The sequence below is a fragment of the Thalassophryne amazonica genome, chromosome 18 (genome assembly GCF_902500255.1).
Source record: "Thalassophryne amazonica chromosome 18, fThaAma1.1, whole genome shotgun sequence".
Taxonomy (NCBI): domain Eukaryota; kingdom Metazoa; phylum Chordata; class Actinopteri; order Batrachoidiformes; family Batrachoididae; genus Thalassophryne; species Thalassophryne amazonica.
Window position 1 is genome coordinate 51537914 of NC_047120.1, and position 19440 is coordinate 51557353.

Consider the following 19440-nt stretch of genomic DNA (forward strand, 5'->3'; position numbering starts at 1 on the left):
AAGAAATACAAAAATAGATTAACTAATATTATACGGGTATGTAGGAAGGAATATTGTAGTAACATATTATATAATAACAAAAACAATATTAAAGGAATATGGGATATATTAAATAGCATTATCAAAAATGGTAATAAAAAACAGAGTTACCCTCAATATTTCATTGATAATAATGTCAAGAAGGAAAATAAGGATGAGGTAGTCAACGGTTTTAATAATTTTTTTTGTAAATATTGGACCAAGCTTGGCAGAAAAAATTCCCGATTCCCAACCTGAGGATTGGGATAATAATCTCATAGAAAGAAATCCCTGTTCAATGTTCCTCACAGCAGTGGATGGAAATGAAATTATAGACATTGTGAATAATTGTAAATATAAAACATCTACCGATTTAAATGAAATTGATATGGTGGTGGTAAAACAGGTCATTGAATGGATTGTAGAACCATTAACATACATCTGTAACTTATCATTTCAAACCGGTAAATTTCCCAATCAAATGAAAATAGCTAAGGTTGTGCCGCTGTATAAGACTGGGGATAGACACCACTTCACAAATTATAGACCTGTTTCTTTGCTTCCACAATTTTCCAAATTATTAGAAAAGTTATTCAATAATAGATTAGACAAATTCATAAATAAACATAAATTACTTACTGATAGTCAATATGGATTCAGAGCACATAGTTCAACATCACTTGCATTAATAGAATCAGTTGAGGAGATTACAAATGTCATAGACCACAAATTACATTCAGTTGGAATATTTATAGACCTTAAAAAGGCTTTTGATACAATTAATCATGACATATTAATCAATAAACTTGAACAGTATGGGATTAGGGGGTTGGTGTTGCACTGGGTGAGAAGCTACTTAAGTAACAGAAAACAGTTTGTGAAGTTGGGGGAATATACATCATCATGCTTGGACAATGCTTGTGGCGTCCCACAGGGGTCAGTATTGGGTCCAAAACTGTTTCTAATTTATATAAATGATATTGTCAATGTTTCCAAAATATTAAAATTAGTATTATTTGCAGATGACACAAGCATTTTTGTTCAGGGGGGGATTTGCAGGAGTTACTGAGGAGGATCAGTATAGAAATGGGAAAATTGAAAATATGGTTTGACAGAAACAAATTATCATTAAACTTAAGTAAAACAAAATACATGTTATTTGGCTATTGTAATACAGACATACAGGTTCAGTTACAAGTCGAGGGGGGTAGATATTGAAAGGGTACATGAAAATAAGTTTCTGGGGGTGATAATAGATAAGATAAACTGGAAGACTCATATAAAACATATACAAAGTAAACTGTCAAGAAGCATTTCAGTTCTAAACAAAGCGAAACATATTCTGGACCACAACTCACTCCGCATTCTTTACTGCTCACTGGTTTTACCATATTTACAGTACTGTGCAGAGGTATGGGGTAATACTTATAAAGGTACAACACAATCACTATCAGTAATGCAGAAAAGAGCTATAAGAATTATTCATAATACTGGCTATAGAGATCATACAAATCCACTATTTTTACAATCCAAATTCTTAAAATTCACAGACTTGGTTCATTTTCAAACAGTACAAATTGTGTATAAAGCAATAAACAATTTGCTTCCAGCAAATATTAAAAATATGTTTTTTAACAGATCAGGGGATTACAGTCTGAGGGGGAAATTTAATTTAAAGCATCAGTGGGCACGAACAACATTAAAAGGTTTCTGTATTTCTGTCTGTGGGGTGAGGATGTGGAACAGATTGGGAGTGGGGCTCAAGCAATGTCCAAGCATGAACCAGTTCAAACAGCGGTACAAAAATATGTTTTTTTCTGGGTATAGGGAGGAGGAAGGGTAATGAGGGTTAGGGTGTTTTTGTTTTTTGCTTCGGCTTGTAAATATATAGTATTTTGTATGTAAGTAGGTATGTGTAGGTGTATATTTATGTTTGTGTATATATATGTGTATATATGTATATGTGTATATATGTGTATGTATGTTGATGTGTGTATGTATATATGTATGTGTATATATATGTATATATATTGATATCGGTTTAGGTGTGTAGGAATCTATGTGTATATGTGGCAAAGGGTATTACTGGTTGTGGGGAAGAAGGGGTAGGGATAAATAAGCTGATGCTTCACCCTACCCCTTTTCGGACATGTTGGGTACACAGTAGGAACTTTTTTGTTATTGTCTTTACTGATCTATCTTGTAATTGTTGTTGTATCAAATGTTCGAAATAAACAGTTTTCATTCATTCATTCATTCATTCATTCATTCATTCAAAATATGAACTTTCCTTTATTCCAAAAGTGCACTGCAAATTAGTATAACTTCAAATATAAAAATACAAACCTAAGTAAATAAGTAAACAACATATAAGGCCACATTGAAAGAAAAATAAAATTGCCATAATATATGTAAAACAATTAAATAGTGGAAATAAATAACGTCAAATAAAATAAATATTTAGTACAGAATTAGGCTTGGCTGGCTTGTTGTTGCATACGTGAGTCACAATATTTGTGCGTGAGAATATGCAGTATGTATGTGAAAGAAGAATCATCATCAACAGGTATGTATGTGTGAGTTAAATGGATGTGTTAAAGAGAATATATACAGTATGCATGAGTGGGAATATGGCTATGCGTGTGAGAATGTATGCAGACCTGAATGAGATCCTGCATATATGTTAGTGAGATACGTATACAAGTGAAAATAGATGTATGTCTGTGTGAGAATACATTTGTACAAGTGAGAAAATTTGTATGTTCAATACAAATATATGAAAATATATGCATGTATGAGAATAAATGTATGTGGGAGAATAAATAAATGTGTGCATGTACAGTGTACATGCTAAAGAAAAAGAAAGCCTGAAGCAGGCAGTATATATATATGTGAGTTTTAGTGTATGTATGTAAAATATATGTATTTGTGAAGGAGAATACATGTATGTATGCATAAATTAAAATATCTGTATGTGTGAGAGGGAATATATGTATATCCAAGAGAAAATATGCAAACATTTGGGACTTTTGTTTTTTTACAAGTACACTCAAAAAAAAAAAAAAAAAAAAAAAAATGGTTCTTTGGATGAACTCAATTCAATTATGTGCAGGATTTCCATCTAATTAATATATGTAACCCCAACTCAAATAAAACACATCCATGCAAGATAATGTAATATAATTGAGTTGGGACTGCTTTATATATATATATATATATATATATATATATATACTACGAGGTCTATTAGAAAAGAAACCGACCGTTTTATTTAAAAAAAAAACTATATGGATTTGATTCATATGTTTTTACGTCAGCCAAGCTTGAACCTTCGTGCGCATGCGTGAGTTTTTTCACGCCTGTCGGTGATGTCATTCGCCTGTGAGCACGCCTTGTGGAAGGAGTGGTCCAGCCCCCTCGTCGGATTTTCATTGTCTGAGAAGTTGCTGAGAGACTGGTGCTGTGCTTCATCAAATTTTTTTCAAAAACTGTGAGGCACATCCGAGTGGACACCATTCGACAAATTAAGCTGGTTTTCGGTGAAAATTTTAACGGCTGATGAGAGATTTTGGATTGTTTCTATCGCTGTAAGGACTTCCCACGGAGCGGGACGTCGCGCAGCGCTCCGAGGCGACGTCGTCATCCTGTTTCAAGCTGAAAACCTCCAAATTTAAGCCTCTGTTGACCCAGGACGTCATGAGAGAACAGAGAACTTTCAGAAGAGGTCGGAATCAGCAGTTTATCCGGACATTCCACTGTTAAAGGAGATTTTTTTAATGAAAGACGTGTGGACGGATTGGCGTGTCGGCTCGCAGTCGGCGCAGTGCCCCCGCCACAGGAAAAACACCTCCGTGTTGATAACCATTTGTAAAATCCAGGCGGCTTTTGGTGGCTTTCAGTTGAGTGAGTATCTGAGAAATTGTTTAACAGCAGGGCATGTTCCAACTTGTCCTTAAGGCTTCCAACGGAGGTTTTCAGCTTGAAACAGGATGACGACGTCGCCTTGGAGTGCCGTGCGACGTCCCGCACCGTGGGAAGTCCTTACAGCGATAGAAACAATCCAAAATCTCTCATCAGCCGTTAAAATTTTCACCGAAAACCAGCTTAATTTGTCGAATGGTGTCCACTCGGATGTGCCTCACAGTTTTAGAAAAGTTTGATGAAGCACAGCACCAGTCTCTCAGCAACTTCTCAGACAAAGGAATTCTGACGAGGGGGCTGGACCACTCCTCCCACAAGGTGTGCTCACAGGCGAATGACGTCACCGACAGGCGTGAAAAAAACTCTTGCATGCCCACAAGGGTTCAAGCTTGGCTGATGTAATCACACGTGATTCAAATCCATATGTTTTTTTTTTTTTTAAATAATAAGGTCGGATACTTTTCTAATAGACCTCATATATGTATGTATGTATGTGTGTATATATATATATATATATATATATATATATATATATATATATATATATTAGATGGAATCCAATCCAATGAGTCAGTTTTTTGAGTGTATCACACAAACAAATAACTCATCGGCATCAGTTTGACCAGCTGGCACTCGGCCTGGGTTCGTGTGTCATACATCATGCGGACAAAGTGAGGAACCTTGGGGTAATTTTTGATCCCACGTTGCCCTTTGACCTCCATATCAGGGATGTTACTAGGACTGCTTTTTTCCATCTGCGAAATATAGCGAGGATCTGCCCCATCCTGTGTATGGCTGATGCTGAGACCCTGATTCATGCTTTTGTTTCTTCTAGACTAGATTATTGTAATGTTCTCTTTTCAGGGTTACCGCAGTCCAGCATTAGGGATCTTCAGATGGTTCAGAACGCTGCCGCCAGACTTTTGACACATAGCAGAAGGTCTGAACATATCACACCCATTTTGGCATCTTTGCACTGGCTCCCTGTCTCTGTGAGAGCAGATTTTAAGGTTTTGTTATTGACTTATAAAGTTGTTCACGGACTGGCGCCATCTTATCTGGCTGATCTGGTGGAACCTTACGTGCCGGCCCGGGCTTTGCAGTTGCAGGATGCGGGACTTTTCTGTGTTCCCAGGGTAAAGAAGAAGTCAGCGGGTCAAAGAGCTTTTTCTCATCATGCACCCACCCTGGGGAACGTTCTTCCTGCAACCGTTAGGCAGTTGAAGTCTGTGGACATTTTTAACTCAAGACTTAAAACCCATTTTTATTCTCTTTCTTATGAATAGTTTTTATTTTTTTTATCTGTTTTATTCTTTTACTTCTGTTTTTAATTATGTATTTCAATTTTTTATTCATTTAAATTATTTATTTAATTTTTATATTGAATTGCTCTGAGGCGCCTTGAGATGGCTTTTGTTGTGATTTGGCGCATTATAAAATGATTAAACTGGATGAACTCAATTCAGTTATGGGCAGGATTTCCATCTAATAAATATATGTACTCCCAAGTAAATTAAATCAAATTATCTTGCATGGATGTGCTTTATTTGAGTTGGTGCTACATATATTTATTAGATGAAATCTTGCACATAATTGAAATGAGTTATTTTAAAACTTTATATATAGACAAGACTTAATTCTTTTTCTTTTACTTATTTTAAAAAAATATGATTTAAAATGATTTAAGAATTAAAATGTGTAAAAACCCAAAGGATTCATGAATGTGTGCATGCCTCTGTGTATGTGCAAAGGAGAATATATGTATATTTGAGTGAGAGTACAAGTGTTTGTACAAGAGGAAATATATGTATAAGTGTGAGGGAAAATAGTTAAATATGCCTTACCAAAAATATATAGTGCAAATCATGTGTGTGATAAAGTATGAGTGAGTGAGAATATATAAATGCATTACTGACAATATATAAATGCATTACTGACAATATATAAATGCATTACGCAGCATATATAAATGCATTACTGACAATATATAAATGCATTACTGACAATATATAAATGCATTACGCAGCATATATAAATGCATTACTGACAATATATAAATGCATTACTGACAATATATAAATGCATTACTGACAATATATAAATGCATTACGCAGCATATATAATGCATTACTGACAATATACAAATGCATTACTGACAATATATAAATGCATTACTACGAATATATAAATGCATTACTCAGCATATATAAATGCATTACTAAGAATATATAAATGCATTACTGACAATATACAAATGCATTACTGAAAATATATAAATGCATTACTGAGAATATATCCATGCATTACTGAAAATGTATAAATGCATATAAATGCATTACTGAAAATATCTAAATGCATTACTGAAAATATATAAATGCATTACTAAGAATATATAAATGCATTACTGAAAATATATAAATGCATTACTAAGAATATATAAATGCATTACTGAAAATATATAAATGCATTACTCAGCATATATAAATGCATTACTGAGAATATATACATGCATTACTGAAAATATATACATGCATTACTGAAAATGTATAAATGCATATAAATGCATTACTGAAAATATATAAATGCATTACTGAAAATATATAAATGCATTACTGAAAATATATAAATGCATTACTGAGAATATATAAATGCATTACTGAGAATATATAAATCCATTACTAAGAATATATAAATGCATTACTGAAAATATATAAATGCATTACTGAGAATATATACATGCATTACTGAAAATGTATAAATGCATTACTAAGAATATATAAATGCATTACTGAAAATATATAAATGCATTACTGAGAATATATACATGCATTACTGAAAATGTATAAATGCATTACTAAGAATATATACATGCATTACTGAAAATGTATAAATGCATATAAATGCATTACTGAAAATATATAAATGCATTACTCAGAATATATAAATGCATTACTGAAAATATATAAATGCATTACTCAGCATATATAAATGCATTACTAAGAATATATAAATGCATTACTGAAAATATATAAATGCATTACTCAGCATATATAAATGCATTAATGAGAATATATACATGCATTACTGAAAATATATACATGCATTACTGAAAATGTATAAATGCATTACTGAGAATATATAAATGCATTACTGAAAATATATAAATGCATTACTCAGCATATATAAATGCATTACTGAGAATATATCCATGCATTACTGAAAATGTATAAATGCATATAAATGCATTACTAAAAATATATAAATGCATTACTGAGAATATATAAATTCATTACTGAAAATATATAAATGCATATAAATGCATTACTGAAAATATATAAATGCATTACTCAGCATATATAAATGCATTACTCAGCATATATAAATGCATTACTAAGAATATATAAATGCATTACTGAAAATATATAAATGCATTACTCAGCATATATAAATGCATTACTGAGAATATATACATGCATTACTGAAAATGTATAAATGCATACAAATGCATTACTGACAATATACAAATGCATTACTGAGAATATATGTGTGTGTGTGTGTGTGTGTGTGTGTGTGTGTGTGTGTGTGTGTGTGTGTGTGTGTGTGTGTGTGTGTGTGTGTGTGTGTGTGTGTGTGTGTGTGTGTGTGTGTGTGAGAGAGAGAGAGAGAGCAGCGAGACACTAAGGATGAATTGTGACTTGCCCGGCAGACAGACAGAGATTAAATCCAATCTGTATTTCTGGACATTAACATGGATGGAAAGCACAATGCTGAATTTGACAAGATTATTTGTGCATGTGGAGAGCAGGAAGGAGTGAAACGAAACACAGTCACATGCACAGCACACTGTCAAGGAATGACTCCCCTATGCCTCTCTCTCTCTCTCTCTCTCTCTCTCTCTCTCTCTCTCTCTCTCTCTCTCTCTCTCTCTCCTGCCCTTTTCACTCTCCTCCTCCTCTTCCTCCTCCTCATCCTCCACTGTCATGTAGCTCTCCTCTCTCTGTCTGCTCCTCATTTTTCTCTCAACTTGAACTATTGGTGCGTTTAATTTTTAATGACTGAGCGTTATTTCTCCTACTTTCTGCTCCTCTCTTCTTCACCACCTGTTTGTCAGCATCCCTCTCCTCTCGCTGCTGGATCGCCCTCTTTTTGTATGAGTTCACACCTGCATTAACACTGAGGTAAGTCAACATTGTTTATTTTTGAATGCATGCACAACTGAAGGCAGCGTACTGTTAAATCTGGCACAGTTTCTGTCCCTGTTTGTGTGACCGTCTGCCTCTGCGGTCTTCATTGTTAGGTCTTTTTTTTTTTTTTTTTTAAATAAAAGATGTTCATTCATCCTGACTTCATTTGACATCATTGCATATGCACTTTGCTGGAATCTGCTCCTGCACACATCCTTGCCGGATGACAGAGTGCAAACTGATGCAACACAGATCTGGTAATACATTTAGTGCACCTGTCTCACACTCGGCAGACAAGGTGCACCTCCTCCTTTCTTTTCTTGAATTTTTCACACCTTGAAGTTTTCTATGCGGAAATAACCGACAGGACTCAAGTGTCACAAAGGTTAGGTGCAGAAGAATGCGCTGACGTTTGAGCGCTAATGAGCGGGTACAGTGCGCGATGTCATACTGTACCATCTGCCTGTCCGTTGCAAATCCAGCGCTGCAGAGGCTGGATTTGTGTAGGACACAAGAGAAAAATGAATCCTCAGGTGGAAAAAGGGTGTCTGGGAAAGATTGGCGTAGATATAATTCGTGATTTTAAAAAAACATGCGGGGGGGGGGGGGGTAATTGAGGTAGAGGGGGATTGTGAGAGCATCCATGCCTGTAGTGTGACTCTAATTTAAAGTGAAGGAGCTAAAAGAGGAGGAGGAGAGGATACATGTTGTTCCTCTCAACACGTTCTTAACTGCCAGCTTCTGGCTCCTTCACTAATGAATACATTTTTTTTTTTTTTTGTCCACCTCGAAACTGGAAACCTCACACAAAGCCATAAAAAGTGCACCTGAGTCACAGTCAGACCTGCAAAGCATGCGTAATTCAGTTTTACCAAGCGTGCTTTGTCACTTCTACGCAATGAGATAATGATGAAAAGAGAATATAAGAAGGCGGTTCCAGCTGGCAGCATGACAGCGATCAATCATGAGCCCCCTGCGGCGCTTGTTTCCCACCAGCTCCCAGCCACAAGTCCGCGGGCTGTATGTGTGCCGCTGGTGCTCACTGGGCTGTTGATGGAGCTCACAGACACATCGGCCAGGAGGCGAGTGACTGCACACATCACATCAACCATGCAGCATGCTCACATGGATTCCTGAAGTTTATCTGTGGGAGTAAATGTTGCACAAGTGCATGACAGGTGCTCTGGTGCGCGCGCTTTGGAGGCGGGATCTGTCTGACATTCCTTTTTGCAGATGATTCTATGAATCATCAACAGCAGCACTTTTGGGTGTCTCATAAATGAATTCACTTTGGCGTCATGATTTGGGATTTTATAAATTTAAGAATTTGCATTTTACTGGGTGGGTTGCAGAAATATTCATCATTTAGGATTTTATCAAAAAAAATTTCCCATTATAGATGAAAATGCATATATTTTTCTGGCTAATTTTAATCATCAAAACTTTTTTGGGTAAGCAACAGACCTGATATCAATGAAAAATTATTGAATCTGAACTTTTCATGTAAAATTGTGTCTACTGTTTTTTTGTTGGCAATATTTAATATTTAAAAAAAACTTAAAATCATGCCTTTTCCAGGTGCATCCTGTTTCCACTGATCATCCTTGAGATGTTTCTAAAGCTTAATTGGAGTCCACCTGGAGTAAATTCAGTTGGTTGGACATGATTTGTAAAGACACACACCTGTCTACATATAAGGTCCCACAGGTGACAGTGCATGTCAGCGCACAAACCAAGCATGAAGTCAAAGGAATTGACTGTAGACCTCCAAGACAGGACTGTCTCGAGGCACAAATCTGGGGAAGGGTACAGAAACATTTCTGCTGCTTTGAAAGTGCTTTGGAGCACAGTGGCCTCCATCATCTGAAAATGGAAGAAGTTCAGATCCACCAGGACTCTTCTTAGAGCTGGCCACCCATCTAAACTGAGCAATCAGAAGAAAAGGGCCGTTAGTCAGGGAGGTGACCAAGAACCCAATGGTCACTCTGTCAGAGCTCCAGCATTCCTTCATGGAGAGAAGAGAACCTTCCAGAAGGACAAACATCTTTACAGCAATCCACCAATCAGGCCTGTATGGTAGAGTGGCCAGACGGAAGCCACTCCTTAGTAAAAGGTACATGGCAGCCCACCTGGAGTTTGCCAAAAAGCACCTGAAGGACTCTCAGACCATGAGACACAAAATTCTCTGGTCTGGTGAGACAAAGATTGAACTCTTTGGTGTGAATGCCAGGCGTTATGTTTGGAGGAAGCCAGGCACCATCCCTACAGTGAAGCATGGTGGTGGCAGCATCATGCTGTGGAGATGTTTTTCACTGGCAGGAACTGGGAGACTAGTCAGGATTGAGGGAAAGATGAATGCAGCAATGTACAGAGACATCCTGGACAATCCATTAGCAGGATAAATACTCTTAGAACACAGTCAAGATACCAAAGGAGTGGCTTCAAGACACCACGGTGAATGTCCTTGAGTAGTCCAACCAGGGCGCCAATCTGAACATCTCCGGAGGGATCTGAAAATGACTCTCCCCATCCAACCTGATGGAGCTTGAGCCTGATGGTGCTGCAGAGAGGAATGTGTTGTCCTGACATGCAACAATCTCTGACTTATTTGTGGGTTTTCTGAGTGATAACAGCAGAACAGTTGCTTCAGTTTGCAGAAGTCATTTATCCTGTTGCTGTGGTCTTTTAATTGCACTTTGTTGCTAGTTGCCATCATTTGACACAGCAGAGCCAGAGTCAGCGAGGAGGTTTGCAGGCTGGTATACTGAAGGGTGTTTGTTTTATCTCCAGCCAGCGAAAATCTGGACGGGCTGCGGGGTGCACCCCCCACTGTTCCGCTCGCACTGGCGAGTGGACCGAACATGACAAATAACCCCTCGCTGCCCTTAATTCTGCTGAAGGTCAGCTGTCAGTTCTGCCTGAGCCGCGGTTGGTCATGATGACTGTGAGCTCTTTAGTGGTCATGAAAACAACATCTGTGGCAAATGAAGAAAAAAATAAAAAATGGGATTTCTGAAAATCCTCCATCCTTGGGAAAGATTGCCAGTATCTCGGGACGCTCCTTTGCATCTTCTGAACTTCACAGACCTTCATCTTGGCAGATATTCACTCACTGCCAAGCTTCTGAGCATCATTTGATGAAGGCAGGAAGAGCCGTGGGCCGTCCGGTGGGGGATTTGCTCAGTATTGAGGACATCACGCCCCCTCAAGGCCCGCAGTCTTTAGAAAACAAAAGCCAAGTGATGTTTGTAATCCACCCCTCTTCTCTTTATTTTGGGAGAAGAATTGACACATCATCCTTGTGGTCAGCTCAGCACGCCGCTTCTACGACTTATATAACCACGAGGACTGTTCTCGCCTACAGATTATCGATGGATGGCGCTCCGCTGTGGAAAAGCAGGACTCCATAATTACCTGTCTGTCTATGAAGAATAGTCAAGTACTTTAGATGCTTAAGTGGCTCATGCACACGGCAATTGTTTGGGGAATGACGCTATTATCTCCTATATCACATTCATTTACTTGAAATGCAAATGTTCTTTGCAAAAACAGGTCCAATTCTGCTGAACGATTTCCCTGCGTGACAGTACTCTGATTTAAAAACATCACAAGTCCTTTATCGTGACGATATGAAAAATAAGAAGTTACATCAGATGTGATGATCTCTCAGAAATTTGATTACTTTAAAATTTGTACATCTTGAGAAGTCTGGCTCATGTCTGTGCTGGAAACTCAAACGCTCTCGTGTCAGTGTGAAGTGTCGACGTTCTGCTTTTGTTTCTAGTTGTGTTCACACTGTTCTGGTGAGAAAGCTAATGCGTTTGACTCGTAGCAGGTACCACAACACCTATCAGTGTTACCTCACACATCTGGATTTTCCTCCACCTGTTCTGTGTCTATTTTTGTGGGAACAGAAGTGCAGTTTGTATTTGTAGAACACGTCAAATATTTTTCATGTTGTTAAACCACTGCACAATCTTTCAGGTACCACTTACGGTGACGAAACGACACTTTGAATCCAGCCTCAGTGTATCATGACCTACACAAAAATCTATGATAACCATCCCAGGGTGGTAACTGTAGCCAGCTAGGGGTCAGTGAAAAATTACACAGAGGTCAAAATGTAAAAATGCTTCAATCGTGTTGAAAACTATATCACATTATTTGTCTGATCATATCGATTCCAAAAAGGTATAGTTTGGACTATCTATGACTGAATGTTCAGGAGTTATGGGGTAAAAACAGCAAAAATGGTGACAAAGGTCAGTTTCAGTTTGTACAGGGGTCAAAAGTTAAAGTTGCTCCAATTTTAGTAAAAAAGGATGCAATATTGTATGGATTGATAGGGTTTTCAAAAGGAATAGTTTGCCACCATCTGTCATGCTTTGTTATCACGTTACAGGGTAACATATGTCAATATCCTAGAATCTAATAGACGTCCGACCTTGTTTGACTTTGCTTTAGAGATGAAACGTTCAACACAGTCAAAACTATTCCATTTATTAATTCTTTTATTTCAACCAATAACTTGCATCATTTTTTGCTGAAATTGGAGCAACTTTAAATTTTGACCCCTCTACAAACTGAAACTGACCTTTGTCACCATTTTTGCTGTTTTTACCCCATAACTCCAGAACATTCAGTCATAGATAGTCCAAACTATACCTTTTTGGAATCTTTATGATCAGATAAATAATGTGATGTAGTTTTCAACATGATTGAAGCATTTTTATATTTTGACCTCTGTGTAATTTAATTTAATTTAATTTAATTATCTTATAATGCGCCAAATCGCAGCAAAAGCCGTCTCAAGGCGCCTTACATAAAACAAGTCAACATAAAATTGAATAAATAATTTAAATGAATAAATACATAATTAAAAACAGAAGTAAAAGAATAAAACAGATAAAAAATAAAAACTATTCATAAGAAAGACAATAAAAATGGGTTTTAAGTCTTGAGTTAAAAATGTCCACAGACTTCGACTGCCTAAAGGTTGCAGGAAGAACTTTCCCCAGGGTGGGTGCATGATGAGAAAAAGCTCTTTGACCCGCTGACTTCTTCTTTACCCTGGGAACACAGAAAAGTCCCGCATCCTGCAACTGCAAAGCCCGGGCCGGCACGTAAGGTTCCACCAGATCAGCCAGATAAGATGGCACCAGTCCGTGAACAACTTTATAAGTCAATAACAAAACCTTAAAATCTGCTCTCACAGAGACAGGGAGCCAGTGCAAAGATGCCAAAATGGGTGTGATATGTTCAGACCTTCTGCTACGTGTCAGAAGTCTGACGGCAGGGTTCTGAACAGCTGAAGACCCCTAATGCTGGACTGTGGTAACCCTGAAAATAGAACATTACAATAATCTAGTCTAGAAGAAACAAAAGCATGAATCAGGGTCTCAGCATCAGCCGTGTAATTTTTCATTGACCCCATCCTGGTTACAGCTACCACCCTGGGATGGTTATCATACATTTTTGTGTAGGCCATGATACACTGAGGTTGGATTCTAAGTGTTGCTTCATCACCTTACGTGGTATTGATTAAGTCAAAATTGATGACCGGCTCATAGACTATGATCATTTACCGCTCTTCAAGCCGGTGGAATCACAGACATCTTATGGTGCAGGCTTGTTGTTCTATGTTCTACCATACAGCTGCACCATTGATGGTGAGACACCACATCCAGTATTCTAGGGTCAGATGCAGGCGGTTGTATGGCAGAGCCTCTGGTGTTTGACGTCCGTCAAGGAGGTTATGCTTTCAGCATGCATTGGTTTGTTAGAAAGAAGACTGATTTTCATGAAACTTGGCAAAAAGGTTTGGCCTGGCCTGAAACACAAAGCACTAAACTTAGCAGCTGATCTGCATAAATGGGTCAAGTATGATCAGGTCAGGCCTGGAAGTATGCGCTGCTGGATGGTAACCACCTAGGCAATCGATCTCAAAAGTTACCGTCTATTTGCTGTAGCCAAGTGAAACATGGCTGTGGCCTTGTCCACTTCCTGATGTTATGACCTCAAAAAAAGAAAAAGGCACCTGTATACTGGATCATAAAAAAAAAAGTGATCCAAATGGCAAATTAACTGGATTTATATAGAGCTTTTCCGTCTGAATCAGTAGCTCAAAGCAATGCAAGGCGCTCACTACACACCAGGAGCAACTTGGGGATTAAGGACCTTGCCGAACGGTCCGTAGTGATTGTCTGTCAAAACTTGGAATTGAACCGAGGGCCCTCTGGTCTGAAGCCCACTGCTTAACCACTAGACCAGACTAAACGCTAGACAAATGGAAAATTGTACCAGCTGTCACTCCCTCACAATGCAAGTGCTACTCCTCCTCCACTAGGGATGGCAATTGATAAGATTTTATCAACATCAATACCAATGCCATTATCGATTCTGTTTATCGCGGTCCGGTTCTTTATGGATTCCCCCATAAATTTTCCCTGCAGAAAAATGGAGGCATCTGCAGGTTTTCAGAATAAGTGCAGCTATTTTTCTTGTTGCTCAGTACAAAATGTTGCATCATGACATCAGATGTGATGTCATTCATAAGAGTTTGAAAGTGGAACTGTCAAAGCATGAAAGCATTACTGACAGGAATTAACTGATTCCCATCCCTCGTAACCACTCGTCTGACACAAAGTCATTCCAACAGTACCCAAGGATCCTCCAAAGACACATCACTGGATATCGCCCAAGTGTCACAATCATACAGTAAGATAGGAAGCATCAGGACCCTAAAGGCTCGGACCTACAGTCTCCTACACAGACATCAGGAACGCCAAATACCTCTGGTGATAAAGGGGAAGGTACAGAAATGTTTTAATTATCTAAATATGGTATACAGCTACAACCAGTCTTCTCAAAACCAAATGAAAAGGTCGGTCTTGCCTGGAAGAGATGCCGTTAAATTTTGGAGCACAGCCAGATAAAGCAGTAGACCAAAGAAATGTACTTGAACTGCAAATGAAATTAAAGTGCAGTGGTGGAGGCGGCAGTTGGGGGGGGGGGGGGGGGGGGGTCCTATTACAGCTAAGAAATGTAATACAGAGGTGGTTTGCCGGGCAGTCTTCTCCAGTGTTGCCACAGTTACTTTGAAAAAGTAATCCAATTACTGATTACTGATTACTCCTTGAAAAAGTAACTTAGTTACTTTACTGATTACTCAATTGTAAAAGTAACTAAGTTAGATTACTAGTTACTTTTTTAGTTACTTTCCCCAGCTGCTGACAACAACCCACGTCAACATGATAATGATACATGTTTTGCCAAAACTCACTTTATAGTCACCCTTTCTTGACTTCAATGAAAATAAATACTTGTTTTATAAAAAGTAAAATAAAGACGTCTTTCTTGACCTCATATTTAACTGTTGACAGCACTGTAACAGTAAAACTTGCAATTTCAAACCTACATTGTTTATAAATGTAACTATTAAATTCTAACATTTTTCTAACATTTAAATTCTCTCTAAACATTTTACTTGTCGAAATTATTATTATTTTAAGCAATATTAGTAGTTGTAGTAAAAAACGGCTTCAAACTGGACCTTTAATCTAGGGGTGTTGTGGGGGGGGCACATCCCTACCCCACGCCCCTATTCCATCTAGATTCGCCCCTCCTTTGGCGTTTGAGCACAAAGAATGGATAACATTTATTTATGCAGAAAACAGGACCAGATTTACAGGTAAGAAAGTTTTATTGCGTTTTCACATCATGTGGTCCTCAGAAAGAGAGTTTAGGTGCATTTGAGTGGAAAATAGTGTTAGTTGTTGACGCGTCGCGGAGGATCAGCTGTTTTTAACGAGCAGATACGGAGCAGCTCAGCTCAGAATTCTAAATAAAGGAGGAAAAAAGTATAAAAATGTCTCTGTAAAGCTCAGTGCAGGTGTGCTGTTGTCACCGTGCTTTAAGAGGTGAGGACGAGTTGAGCAGCTGCAAAAAACCGTGGATGAAAAGCTCACAGCTCGCTGAAAGTGGGCAGTTCAGTCGAACCCCGACCTCCTGCCCACAGACCAAGTTTAATGCTGCTATCGACCCACAATGAAAAATAATAGTAACGCACAGTGACATGGAGAAGTAACTTTAATCTGATTACTGATTTAGAGAGATTAACGCGTTAGATTACTCGTTACTAAAAAAAGTGGTCAGATTAGAGTAACGCGTTACTGGCATCACTGGTCTTCTCTGAGACAAAAAAAAACATGACCTTAATGGAACAAATGTACATTTTTAAGCATGACGATAAGAAACAGGACTTAGTTATTTTTCTACATAAATGGAGAATTTTATACGGCCAAACAAATGATTGTGTTTCTAGGAAAGGCATTGGGTGAGTGATACATATCCTGCAGGCACACATAATAAATGTATTTCTTGGACTATAGAAAAGGAATTTCATGACATTTTTCTTGGGTCTTACTTAGATTATCATAACACTATTCATAGAATTTGATTTCAAATTATATAATCATTGCTGTAAGCTTTACATTGTCTCTCAAAGGACTATAAAGTGTGTTTTTCAAACTCTATTTCTGACTACCTTGACCTTAACATTAGAATTAAATCTTCTGTTATGCACATTCCTTTCAGCATATATAACTATGAGATACAATAGTCATTATAATTACTATTATTAATAACAAACTTGTGAATTTTCGGTATATAAGTTACACCAGAGTATAAATCACAGAGCTTCCCAAACTAGTAAACAAACCATGACTTATACTCCAGAAAATATGGTACATCAAAATGAATCAAAACTCATGTTAGCTTCCTAGCTAATTTCTCCAAGACTTATAACAACCATGAGCACATCTTTTTGAATCAAAACTCATGTTAGCTGCCTAGCTAATTTCTCCAAGACTTATAATAGCCATGAGCACATCTTAGATTGCACTTTCACAACGGCTAACGTGGTTAGCATGCTAGCATGCTAAGTGCTGAACCAGTTTGCATTCCTATAGTGTCAAATAGTCATTTGCTAGAAACACACTGTGTTGCTAGAAGAAAGTACCCATTGTTATCTGCATAGCGAACTGTAAGAAATATGCTTGTGACAGTCAAACTCAAATGAAACTCAAACCTCACTCTATGTATTACCAAAATTGCACTAGAACAAGAATTCGCAAAGATGCTGAAACATATATTTCACAGTTTGAATTGCTTTGTCCAAATAAAAAAAGTTAATTTACAACAGCACTAGAAAGTGTGTGTACCTCTACTCTGCTGATTATTGCCCCATCAGATCTTTGTGATGTCATAAAGCAAGATTGTTAAAAGAGATCAAAAACCTCTATGGCAAGAAAGGGATGAAAAAGAAAAGTTCACTTGCTGATTCTGACATCTTCTCTGTTTCTGTGGACCATCACCAGAAAATACTGTCATACTCTGTCAACCTCGTTTTGGGAAACCGTAGTTGTGGGCAAACAGTCACATAACATCTGTTCCTCCTCTGTCGTGTGGCACAGACGATTAGCTTGTCAACTTTGGCAATGAATAACGTACATTCAGTCACAAAATTGCAAAGATTACATTCTAGGTTGTGGCTTATCTTCAGTAAGACACTCGCCGGCCACTTTATTAGGTACACCTTGCTAGTACTGGATTGGACCCCTTTTTGCCTTCAGAACTGCCTTAATTCTTCGTAGCATAGATTCTGCAAGGTGTTGGAAACATTCCTCAGAGACGTTGGTCGATATTGACATGATGGCATCACAGAGTTGCCCATTCAACCAGTCTAGCCATTCTCCTCTGATCTTCATCCACACAAATGCCGCTCACTGGATATCTTCTCTTTATTGGATCATACTCTGTAAACCCTAGAGATGGTTGTGTGAGAAAATCCCAGTAGATCAGTAGTTTCTGAAATATTCAGAACAGCCCGTCTGGCACCAACAACCATCCCACTTTCCTGGTCACTTAAATCCCCTTTCTTCCCCATTCTGATGCTTGGTTTGAACTTCAGCAAGTCGTCTTCACCACGTCTAGATGCCTAAATCCATAGAGTTGCTACCATGTGATTGACTGATTAGCTCAGAGTGTTAACAAGCAATTGAACAGGTGTACTTGGCCAGTGAGTGTATATCCGCTAGCAAAGTGTGGTCTGTGTTTAGTTACAGAAACTAACCTATAATCTCAATTCTTGTAGATCAGACACACTATAACATATTCAAACATTCCACATTAAGTGAGATTTAGGTTAACACTGTAGTACTGAGCTGTAACTCCATGAAATGATGAGAGAACTTTTGACACTTTAGTGTTCCTGTCACCCACAGTGGTGTTAATATTTTTCACAAAAAGAGTTTCTTTATGTAACACTGTCATATTGTGGTGTTTAACTTTTTATAGATCCAAGTCTCCCTTGCAGTTCCAGGATAAACGTCCAATGTGTTTCAACAAGAACATCGCCAAGAAGAAGTAATTGGCTTTAAATTTCTTACCCTCCCTCCCGTATTTCCTTCTACTCCTCTGCTCCAGCCCTATGACTGTGCGGAAGGGAAATCGCTTGGGCATCTCCATCCAGGAGCACATGGCCATTGATGTCTGCCCCGGGCCAATCCGCCCCATCCAGCAAATCTCTGCATACTTCCCTCGCCTGTCACCCACTTCCTCCTTCTCTGAGCCTCTCTCACCCAATCAAAGTGGGGTAAATGCCTCAGTCAGCCCTGGTAGTGTGCACCATCCTGGAGCTCCAGCTGAGGAGGGAGGAGGTCAAGGCAGCAGTGCCCTATTGTCACCTCTGTTACCAGGCGCCCAAGGAGGAGGGAACTCGCTGCCAACCATGAGCAGCATGGACACCTCGATTGGGATTGACAGCTGTGACAGCGATGATAGCAGTGAGTGAATTGAAAGAAATAGGAGCTGATGCAAAGTAATGATGTGATTTTATTGAAGTGCTTAAAGGGAGGGGAAAAAATCTACATGTGGATGGATGACAAGTGGCACAACGCAAGCAAAACAACATTGCCTATGATAAAGGAAAGGAAAATGCTGAATATTGGTTCCAAAACCTTCGGCAAGGTTCTTTAGATGTATTTAAAGTTCAATGTATTTATAAAACAAGGAAAGGACATAGTGTTTCCCAAATCTATATATGCAGCACTTAAACAAATAATAACAAACAAATATATATCATAGTATAATAATAATAATAATAGTATTTTTATGGTTGTTTGCTGAGATGTTCTAAGATATTTTTATAAGATGTTTTCATGGTGAAACCTAAGGCAAATCGAACAATAAAGTTCTTTTACCGCATCATATCCTATTGTATTATATCGTATTGTATCGTATTGTATCATATCAGAAT

General features: G+C 38.0%; 1 protein-coding gene across 1 annotated transcript in view; it reads left to right on the top strand.

Moving 5' to 3' along the window:
* Window positions 1-7843: 7843 nt before the first annotated feature.
* Window positions 7844-19440, top strand: part of LOC117531047 (double C2-like domain-containing protein alpha) — a 76367-nt gene continuing 64770 nt past the window's right edge. The window contains exons 1-2 of the mRNA XM_034194055.1: window positions 7844-8117; window positions 18609-18967. Of these exons, the coding sequence (XP_034049946.1) occupies window positions 18613-18967 (355 nt within the window). The 5' untranslated portion in view covers window positions 7844-8117; window positions 18609-18612. The remainder of the gene's footprint in view (window positions 8118-18608; window positions 18968-19440) is intronic.